Source organism: Loa loa (assembly GCF_000183805.2).
Source record: "Loa loa unplaced genomic scaffold supercont3.282, whole genome shotgun sequence".
NCBI classification, from domain to species: Eukaryota; Metazoa; Nematoda; class Chromadorea; order Rhabditida; family Onchocercidae; genus Loa; species Loa loa.
In genome coordinates, this window is record NW_018108462.1 from 17,821 (window position 1) to 29,549 (window position 11,729).

Here is an 11,729-nt window from a genome sequence, read left to right on the forward strand (position 1 = left end):
CTATTATATGATACTGAAAATTTTAGTATCGTTATTCAATTGCTCGCAAAATAACCACAAGTACAAGATTTTATCAAAAAATAATGATGATTTGCTGCAACGATAGTGAATCTACTGAATCCGCTAAAAAAGTTACGAAAGACGCAAAAATAGATGTTTTGGGGTAGGAATTTAAGGTTATTCAGGAAAACGTAATATTCGATTGCCGATGTGTGAATGTGTGTGTGTGTGTGTGTGTGTGTGTGTGTGTGTAGATGTATACATAAGGGTAGTATGCAGGTAGTATATGAGGTATCACTCAGGTAATTGTACATTTATTAATTGTCCTGTTATACACGAAAGTATATTAATGAAAAAAAAAAAAAAAGTAGCAAGAAGTCTGTACAATTTCATTTTGTGAGGTATAGTTTAAAAGGACCAACTTAAAAAACAAAGGTAATATTCTCGAAAACAAAAATTCAGTAGAAATGGTTCACAGTTCTAGGATGTAGAATCGAGATCAGCTTCAATGGCTAAGTAAACAACAATTTGACTTTAGATACCAGAAATAACGACTTAAAGATTCAGAATCAACGGCCAAAATTCAGATTTCGAAAGGACCGGTTAAAATCTACGAATTTGAGAGGGAAGGGTTAAAAGTATCTAAGCAATACTGTACAGTACAACATGGATTCTCAATGCATAAAATACAAATATTTATAAACTGAAAATACTTTTTCCATGTTAATCCAAAATTTTCCTAAGGAATCTAAACTGCATTCTTACGATAAAAGTAGTCACATTACGATTGACATTACATGTCAAAAATAAGAAAGTAAAGTACACTTAATTACGTTTTGAAAACAGCTTTAGTAGTATAGGAACTGGGCCTGCCACTCCGGAAGTTAACTGGGATATCCTACGCACCGTATGACTAATGGAACTATTTCGTTTTTTGAATTGTGCATCATCATTCCTACCAAACGCTTTTGCAGCTGCTTTCTTTGGCTTCTTGGTTCCACCATTCGAATATTTGTAAATTTGATGAACTGCAGAATTTCTATCATCGATTATGGTATTTATCTGCAAGGATAACCAACGGATAATATCAGAATGATTAGCTTGATTGTTGAGCATGTAATTTCGACCGTTTCCATTGATAATATAGTTGGAGAGATGGATAGCAGTGATTTGCTCTGTTTTTTTTTTTCCTTCATAGAATATGAAGAAACTTTAGTATTTTCTAGAATCAGATTTGACGACATTCCAATCTGTTTAGAGTTGAAAGTAAATAGTTTGCCAAATTACTTAATAACATCAACACTGTATCAGTAAAGGTTCGTATTTGTTATTTATCTACATTATTGATATACTCATCATTTATTACATACGTTTTATCAATCGGATCATACCAAATTCACAATATCGATATATCCTCATCGCATTATTATTTTTCAAAAAGAAGTTGAAATTCAAACCTTCCCTGTAATACTCCAAGCATCATCGACATCTGCTTCCAATTGTAATATTTTCCAGCATGCATTGTTGTACAGCTAAAGTAAAATGATCAAAGATAGATGCTGATAAAATTAATCAACTCGCAGCAAGAATCAAACACGGCATAACATTAAACATACTACAGCATGGATGAACGAACGATAATTATCAGCGAACATCACAAACCTTTTGCCTTAATGGTTCATGATGATCAGTTAATCTGTCTGATTCCAAACTCAATATTGAATCTTGCGTGCTATTAGTTAATTTGCTCGTTTGGGCTATTTTTGACTGATGTTTTATTGTAGGATACGCTAACCAAACAATTCTCACTCCTCGTTTTGCTGCAAATAAGAAGTACAAGTATTCAGGAACGGAACAAAACATTGGATTAAAAGAGAACGGCAATACTGCAAATTTGAAAACAAGAATTATCAGGACTGTTTAGTATGTTGAATCACGATAGTTAAACATATGTTATTAAGCGATAAGACAACCTATACAACTATGTCTTTGAAAAAAAAAAAAACCTATGATACACGTTGTCATATGATCAAACCATTTTGATGGGACGTCAACTAATTAAACTCTTGATTTGTTTAAAAGAAAAAAGGAACGGTTAAAAATTTGGTAACAATTAACCATAAGTACGACTATTATGTAACAAAAAACGCGAAATTACAATTTGAGTGATTTGTGATTTCAACTCCACCGACGTAATCCCACGTTACATATAACGTTTTCAACGAAGAATGCAAAAGTACGGAATTTCGTTCCCTTGTTCGACTCGATTGATTTGGTGTTAATTCAAAACCATCTGTTCGAATAGCTATAACAAAGCAAAAATATTCTATGATGCTAGTTTTTTTTCTTTTTTTATAACATGCTTAAGATTAATTTTGAGAAAGGCGGTAAAACTGTGGTTTAAGAAAGCAAATTTTTCACGGTGAACAAAACAGTCTCATAAAATAAAAAGACGATTTGAATATTCCCTATATAATAATGTTTTGTCAATATTATAAATTGTTAATATTATAAAAAGGAAACATTAATATGACTGTTATAACTCTTACTTAGTAGAGCATTCCATTTGGGTTTGTATCGATGTATCTTTTCTACTGGATAAAACGCAATTGAATTACCCAACAAATCTTTGGCATCGATAGATGACACTGAACTGGTGGTTGTTTTGTAGATCATATCTTGGAAACAAAAATTAATCTCAAGATTAAAACTGAATTTAAATTAGGCCGAATATTTTCAACAACAGATTCAATCCTTCAAAATATTTCTCTCAAATTATCTACTTTAAAAAAAGAATGATAGTTTCATTATTCCACTAGCTATTTATGCGTACTAACCACATATGTTTGGATCTCCATATTTGATTTAAATACAGAAACAGGTAAAATGCTCAACATTAGTCAGTATAGAAATTGGAAAATTAATTAAATTTGAAATATATTGAAATGTACCGGAAAATTGCCGTTGTTCTAGTGATGAACTTATCAAATCGTCATGAATTTTCGGAATTGGACTATGTCCCTGAGCAAATTTTGAACAACATGTTGGAGTAAAATCACCTCGAGAACCTAGTAAATTTGCTTTCTTTTTTTTTTTAAAAAAGAAGCAACAGAAAAGTATATAAAGGAAAACTACATATATGCGTTATTTCCAACGAAATAATACTTAGCTGCACATCAAACGAATAATAAACACTCGAAAAAGATATACTGCAGATAAATCAAACAAAACAAACTGTTTATACGCAACAATAGAAATTCCAGGCAAGCTGTACTGGATATTGGCTTATTGAGGTCTAATGCAACATCAGGTTGTCTCACAGCTTCCAAAACATACTCTCGATCTGAAAAAAGACTGAAATATTTTATGAAACTTTATAAAACATGTCGTATTTCAGCCAATTTTGCAAAACAGAAATTTTGTAAATATTTTGCAAACAAGGTCAGAATTACAATTAAAGTCAAATTACAGAACGTAAATATTAACGCTAAGCAAATGATTGTATTTCATAACGAGTACGAATGAATTAAGATTATTATTAGACAAAAATTAAGTGGAACATCTTACATGCTGGACAATCACTCATGAACTCTTGACCTTCATCATCGATACGTTTCTGGATAGCCTGATCACGAAGCCATCGTAGAGGCACATCAAGTGAGTCCATTGGAAATTCATATTGTTTACCACTTACGGTATACCTAAATTGCATCTACTTCTAAATTAAATTTGAGAAACGCAGTAGCTTCTAGTAGTCATTAGAAAACACAAAACTGACACGATAATATTTTTCATTCCAAAACAATTATTACTCCGTCGTTTCTCCAGAGCAATCGTTGACCAACACGAGCCAAGTTCACTTAGTAAACGATGGCCATCAACTGGAGGTAAGTCTCGATCTACTTCACCATTTTCTTCGGCCATCAACAAATGATATTGTGCAACAGATCTATAAATGAAGGAACACCAATTTCCTAAAAAGGAATTTCGGATTCAGTACCTCTCTCAACCCTAAATTAAGCACAGGTTGAGTCAAAAGTTATTAATTTAGCATTGATTTCTTGAGAAAGATCAAATTCAGGTCAATGAATATATATTTGATATTTTCATTAATTTATGCAACTTACGACATTGCATTGATGGTTTCTCTATCAGCAGTCCCATTCCATCACTATTTGCTGTTAAGGCATAAAACTCTACTGTTTTGGGAATATACATTAAGCATTTAAAAGTAAATCAAATATGGTTTAACTTTTCGGGCTCTATCAATGCTCGTTCAGTAGCAACTAAAACTTCCGTGAGAGATCAGTAAAACAGTATTTGACAAAATTTTAAAAAAAGGCATTCTTTGATGGAATAAATTCATTTAAAATAAAACCCTATGAATCAAAATACATACATATTAATTAATTAAGGCCGGAATGCATACCCAATATCATTCGTCCTTTGACATCGTGCATATTCATAGCAACATAAACCAACGAGATCCGAAATACAAATATCGCATTGAGCATAAATAGTTAACGAAAAACATTTACCACTTTTTGGTTCGGGTTCAACAAAAGGATAAAAAACCAATAGTTTCCGACCATTTTCAATATCCTGCAAACAAATATAGCACTTTAGAATAATAAGATAAGAGAATGGCTTATGAAGATATTTTGCAGTAATCAATATATTCATTTACTCCATAATACTCAGTTTTCTCAGCTCTAATTTAAATCAGTTTTTAATTGAGTTTAATCGAATCTTCAACTAGTTTTAAAATTTCCGAATAATTTGACCAGCTACCAACAACTTTTACCGACTAAAAAGTTGGTTTTATTTCAGCAGCAAAACGGAAACATAAAAAAACAAAAATTTCATTACTTTAAAAATACCTAAATATTAAAAATACATTTATTTCTGAGAAAGCTTTATTTTGAAATGAAACATTCCGTCTGATTGTATAATATCCAACACAATAATAATAATAATGTTGTATAAATGACGGATACGTTGAGCAAAACTGCTTTAGGATTCTTTGGATTGATAAGTTAATATTTATGACCTACCATTCCTCACATTTTGAAATAATATTGAAAAGAGTCAAACTATTTGAAAAAAGATATTTACCGGTGTAGCAAACCTTGCATATGCTGCAAGATCAGACCTGATCACAAAATCTGTTTTCTCCAAAAGTCTGAAAATGAAAATTAATTATCAAATTCAAAGTAATTAGCTTCGTATAATTAAATAGGTACAACTTACAATGCAGTAATGGACTTTTGCACAGGAGGTGGTGATGGAGTACAGGATATATCCCCACACTGAAAAAATTCCAAATCTGTTGTACTCGGCCACGCATCTACTGTACTGTTTTTCACCACTTTTTCTTCATCATCTAGACCTAATAGTTCATATTCCTGAATTCTCGAACGTAATCGTTCTTGTAACAGTTCGTAAGTTGATTCGCAATCAGCAGTAGCCTGGAAAAGAAACAGTAAATTTGTGGATTCAATTTTATTTCATTTACTTTTATTTAAAGCTTGCTGAAAATCTAAAAGAAATGAATTGCGCTAATTGAAACCATAAAAACTGGTATACAAATCTGAATCTAATTTTAATTTATAAAATCAACAAACCAAATAGCATGGAGAATGCTCTCCACTACTCGTATCGGAATCAGCTGCGGAACGAAAATTTAACGGTAAACCACCGGGTTTTGCCTTCCTGAAACCAATGAAATCTTAGATATGAACAATAATTTAATTCAACCCATTATTTTAATCACTTTAGCTTACTTTCTTCGCGCTCAAAAATGGGTGGTAAAGTTTAATGGTATTTACGGGAAAAAGTGCTGAATAATCCATTAGTGTGAGTTAAAAGTGCAAAACTCAATCAATCAAAATCAAAAAAGAAAAAAGAAATTCATTTAAAAAATGCTACTGTAATCTTTAGTTACAGCTAATATTTCTTAAAATAAGTTTCCCGAAAAAGAATGTAAGAAAAATTGCATTTCTTGTCATACCTTGAAGGTGGTCGCAATATCTTTCTGCATTGACCATCATCATCGGCATTAATGATGCACTGATATCTGATAAAGTCGGCAAGTTCATCTGGATCGAAACATGCCATCTAACCTATTGCATAAATGTCACCTGAATTAATACAAGCAAATCGTTTCATGAAAAAAAAGAAAAAAAATTAAATAGAACCAGTTGATACAAATGATTTTCCAATTCACTTCTAAAATTTCACATTCAATGAATGTTACTTTTTTATAAAAAGGCAAAATTCAGTGCTTTGAATCTGAGGAAGAACTTTATGATGTCTGAGATAAATGAATAAAACTTCCGGTGGGAGTAACACTATTGCAAGAATTCCGATAGGTTATTAGTTGTCACTAGTTTCACACTTGGAAAAATAGCAAGATTTACAAGTTAAATAGATAAAAGATATCTTAAATATGCAATTATATGCATTCGTCTGAAAATCTGAAATCAAATTTTCTGAAATCAAATCTGAAATCAAAATTTCAAAATTGTATTTTTGCCTAAACATTTTATTAAGCTAAATAATTCACCGATCGAGATTGCATACCGTACAGGATAGTGATGACTATTTTCGACGTTTAGTTATGCTAATCACTATGAAATATGGCATCTAGTCCGGATGATTCTAGAATTTCTGCTAAATATTGAATGGTGTTAATGACACAGGAATTTACATGAGATACAACGAAGGAATCTCATTGTAATCTGGATTTAAATTTTGATTTCTTCAGCCTCTATAAATTACTTGCGATATGGAACTGTCGATCATTGCGGAAATAGTAAAGTCATAATTGTAACTCGACTTGAATGTTAATGATGTTTTAACTTCAGGAAAGCGAAATATGCTAATAAAAATATGCCATTTCCATTGGTGGTGAATATATCTTCAAATTTCTATGAAGGGAATTTTTATCAACCTATTTCAAGAATAAAACAAATTCGAGATACAGGCATGTTGGCATAACTAAACAACAATGACAGTAATAGAGATATACAATAACCAGTTCTAATTAAAGTGAACGACCTGAAAAGTATTTTATGCTCAGGAAAGTGTAGAAAAATGATATCAAGTGGAATATTATATATAATGGGAATAAAAAAAGGAAACAAAAAAGGAAGAAAATTAGTTTCCAGTGCTCAATATAACATGTACCGTTGTCAAACTCTATTTCATCGATGATTCTTTCAAAATAGATCTGTTGGTACTAATATACAAATTGTACAATTATTACTAACGAAAGTGTGATTTCGAAACGTTTGAGAATTACATTTAATATTGATGAAATAAGAGATTCAACATTAAAGTAGCAAAATAAGGAAACCCAATTAAATTCAAATTCAAACATGAATCTACCTTAAGTTTTTGAAAATACAGAGACAAAAGAAAAATTCATAATTTGAAAAATTCAGGAAATAAAAGCAATCTTTTTTCAAGAAATACAAACAGTCCGGAGAGACTTTTTGCCCTCTCAAACTTTCATTGACAAAACATGATAGACAGAAATTATTATGAATTATGCATACTTTCGAGTAAACGATTATGGTAAACCAACGAAGAATGTGTCTTTCGAACCAAAATATATGCGCATGAAAGGCCTAATATTATTCCGCCTAAAACATCGGTTGGATAATGCCAATGATCGGTTATGCGCGTCACCATTACCACTACTGTCCATACACCACATATAACTAGCACCATGAAACGGATTATTCGCAACAATTTATTGCGGGTAGCATCAACAATGCCTAAATAAAAACTTGATTACTTCAATTTTACAGAACCGAAGCCCGAAAAACTGCTTTTTTTTTAGATTTTTCTTTGAGAAATAAAATGTATAGATAACAGTATTTTCAAAAAGTGATCATAAAACAATGGGAATAAAATCTACAGACAGCAAAAAATATGATAGAGAAATATAAACAATGTCAAATTTCATAAGATACTGCAACAAGAGCGTATCCGCTAGAAGCAATATATCCACACCAGAAGGAGGGAACTAAGAAACACCTTGATGAAGTAAATGGCCAGCAAAATTCCCACCTGCCCATCATTTCGATAGAGGTAATTACAAAACTTCGTCATACCATTTAAAATCAGCATACTTTCATTAACATCTGAACTAACAAATATATCGTTTATCATACCAAATAACACGTATATTTCTAACGATAGTTCCGTGATATATATATATATATATATATATTAGTATATGCACACTGTTTAGATAAAACTTTCTGTTCCAATAACCCCTCTCTCTCAAAATTAATTTTTAGTACCGTACCTTTCAGATAGAAATAAAGGAATGCAAAGAGCAGTACAGCGGCTGATGTATGGCCACTTGGAAAACTTTGACGTCCGATATGAATTCGATGCATATTCGTCCCCATACAATTAACACCTATAAATAAACGATAGCAATATGAAAGATTTATTTCACTAAAGTTCCTCATATTTGAAGAACCTTTCATTGGGTCACGATACCATGAGAAATTCCATCCATGATAATTTTGTTTCACTGTTTTCATTATTTGCTGTTCACATTCATATACGTATTTTAAGCCTTGGGAAGTTAAAGTACATAAGTAGAGAATTTGTTCCTAAAAATTTTGAATTGAACCTTTCAAAATTTTTTAATCCATCAAAACTAGATTTTCTAGTGGTTATCATACCTTTTTCTCTCTTCATCGTTCTCTCTCTCATAATACTTTGACAAAATTAATACCTTGAAGTCAATTTAATATACTGTTGCTTCTTCGAATTTTTTCCTTGTCCATTTCTATTTTCATCATATGAAATTTCACCTCTCATTTCTTCCCTCAGACTATTTCACTTTACCATCCAACTTTAAGTCAAATCTAGTTTAAACTGAAAACAAATAATACCTACTTTGAATATAAGTATTTGGGTCGCTACAATCGATTTCATTCCAGTCTGGTTGACAAACACTTAAATAATGTGGCCTTAACCGAGCGAAAGTACACTTTAATACCTGAAAATACGAAAATTCATTTCTACATCACATAATAAAGAAGCATATTAATTCTAAGTGTTAGCATTTGAATATATTTCAATTTTAGATCAGTGCAAAAAAGGATTAGGCCAATGTGAGAAATTGAATTATGTGAAGATAAAAGCAAGAAAATGAAAACATTAAGGGAAAATACCTCCATTATAAACGTTGCGACAACAAATGAAGCAATATATACAAGATAGATTGATGTAGTAAAAGTGAAAATATTTGCGTAGTTTATTTTGACCTTCAGATATCATAAATACCACAGCTTCTACCAAAAGGATGATCAAAAATGGTGAAGCAATGGATACAGCAAGCAAATGTTTCGTTGATATCGTATTTGGACGGAACGGATTACTGATATGTGGCACCTGTAAAAAAAGAAAAATTAAACATTACTATCAAGTCAAAATTCGTAACATTTATTAATTTCAATGAAATTTTAGCTGATATCATTATCCCGTTTAATTCTATTAAAAATTTGGAAAAATTGGTCTAGTTAATTTAATAATTTTATCGTTTGATTAATGCTATGCTACTGTTCGTTGTAATAAAAATAATTAACAACATATGCTAATATTATGTGCTACTATTTCCGTAAACTTCTAACTTATTATTTGCTACTATTCACATACAATGCTAATTTATTATTAATTTATAATATAGTAAATTTGAATACGAAAAGTTTTTCGTATTCTAAATTAAAGAAAAAAAAAAAACTTCACCTCATAACAATAGAAACCACGTTCATATGGTACAACAAATTTACCAACAAACATTTTTAATGCAAAAAATGCTGCAGCTAATGCAATTCCAACATCAATTGTTACAGCGATAAGGCCTTTAATAATAATCATTGTCGTTGATTCTTCCATTTTACTTTCGTTTTGCGCAAATCGTCCACTTAAAGTTACTCGACGAAGTGACATCACTGATATTGCTGAAATATATCAATATCACATACAATACAAATGAAAATAGGCACAACAAGAAAAAAAGTAAAACGCATATTTAACGTTAATTAGTTAGTATTTAACGTTAATTAATTAATAATATTCCAACCGAAAAAAAAACACTGATAATTCTTTCCTATAACCAAGATAATCGAATCTATTTTAAATATATTTAGAATGCGAGTTTTTTTTTTTTTCATTTAATATTCAAAATGTTGGACAAATACTCTGATAATTTTTATCGATTGTTATATACGAAATGGGAATAATCAGTTTCGGTTTTCTCTTTTTTTTTTTTTTTTTTTAAATGTTTAGGATAGAAATGAAAGCTTGATGGAATTGAACCCGCTAATTTAACACCTTTTTAATGAATTTCATTAATCAAAAAATGCAAAATTTTATCGATTGATCATCTTCATTTTACATTCATTTTTTTTTTCCTTTCATTATACAATTTTGTAAATCGTTGAAACTTTTACATTAAAGAAATATATATCATAATATCACATATGACCTTTTTTTCATATATAATTTCATTTTAAGCCAATTCCAATTTCTATATATTTTCCTTTTTTTTTTTTGTCAACTGAACTTGATATCTAATGTCAAAAAACAAAAAATCATACGAAAAGGTGTTGGTAGCGTATAAAGATGAATTTGCACAGATTTTTTTTCTTTTTTTTTTATGAATCAGAATAATATTCAAAAATATATTATTTCGCCAATTTTTATAAAAGGAAAAAAAAACCGTTAAGAAATATTCACGCACGTTAATTGGTTCAAATAATAATATAATATGGCTATTGCTATTTTCCTTCTATAGAAAAATGGGATTTTAACAAAATAAACCCGATATGGTACCAAACACGGCACCAATTCCAGTATGGCATTAATATCGGTACCAGTGGTTTATCTACTACTAACGATATTACCTTACAATTTGTTCCTAATGAAATAACGATATGCAACACAAATATACGCCAAATAAGGTACTCTTAAAGTTTAAGAAATTTTAATTAAACCAATAAAAAGAAAAATAAAATAAATTTAGCAAAATAATTTTTAGCTTTGTTTGCTGATATTCATTATCAGAAAAAAAAAAACAAGAAAAACTCAAATATTTATGCGACTCTACTACTTATAATAGATATAATTTTACTTATGCCAAATTAATTAAACTATAAATTATGGACTAAAACACCACGGGAGAGAAGTTTTGGAAATGTCACATACTATTGCAAAAAAACAGTTTGTCATTAATTATTGTCACTATAAAAAAGCAATCGTTACATGTACTTATCATGACCTTTTCATTTTTGATAACTTCTGAAAAATTTGAACAATTACCATGCCACTTCTAATGTAAGATATGTAAAAATTCAAAACGATTTTACAAAATGCTATAACATTAGGGTAAAAAGTTCAAATTTTTTACTATCAAAACTATTCTCTATGTGATTATCCTAAATTTGATTATTTGCTTTAGTCTTAATCGTAAATTCTATGCACATAAAAAGAGGCTGTAATTTCAGCAGAAAGTTTTAAAAAGTTTAAAAATTAAAGGTTAAAATAGACATTGCTGACAATAACTGGAAGTAAATGAAGGGAAAATAGTTGTCAAATCAATTAATGTCACACACAATGAAAGCATAATGGAATGCATACAAACATAGAAACAACACAAACACAAACACAAAAACACACACACACACACGTACACATATGCA

General features: G+C 30.1%; 2 protein-coding genes across 2 annotated transcripts; both read right to left on the minus strand.

The window, feature by feature from the left end:
* Window positions 1-825: 825 nt before the first annotated feature.
* Window positions 826-6,145, minus strand: LOAG_18378 (PAP2 superfamily protein; the record flags this gene model as incomplete). Its single annotated transcript, XM_020451038.1, has 14 exons — window positions 6,011-6,145; window positions 5,625-5,712; window positions 5,251-5,468; window positions 5,116-5,182; window positions 4,430-4,602; window positions 3,779-3,949; window positions 3,568-3,701; window positions 3,236-3,343; window positions 2,952-3,068; window positions 2,550-2,678; window positions 2,159-2,305; window positions 1,663-1,820; window positions 1,458-1,532; window positions 826-1,062 (listed from the first exon to the last, which is right to left on the minus strand). Exons 1-14 carry the CDS (start codon window positions 6,115-6,117, stop codon window positions 826-828), a joined length of 1,929 nt encoding a protein of 642 aa, XP_020305216.1. The 5' UTR covers window positions 6,118-6,145.
* Window positions 6,146-7,542: 1,397 nt separating this feature from the next.
* Window positions 7,543-9,978, minus strand: LOAG_18379 (hypothetical protein; the record flags this gene model as incomplete). The annotated part of the gene is made up of 5 exons (XM_020451039.1): window positions 7,543-7,781; window positions 8,318-8,434; window positions 8,923-9,025; window positions 9,313-9,420; window positions 9,775-9,978. 5 exons carry the CDS (start codon window positions 9,976-9,978, stop codon window positions 7,543-7,545), a joined length of 771 nt encoding a protein of 256 aa, XP_020305217.1.
* Between the last annotated feature and the right edge of the window lie 1,751 nt (window positions 9,979-11,729).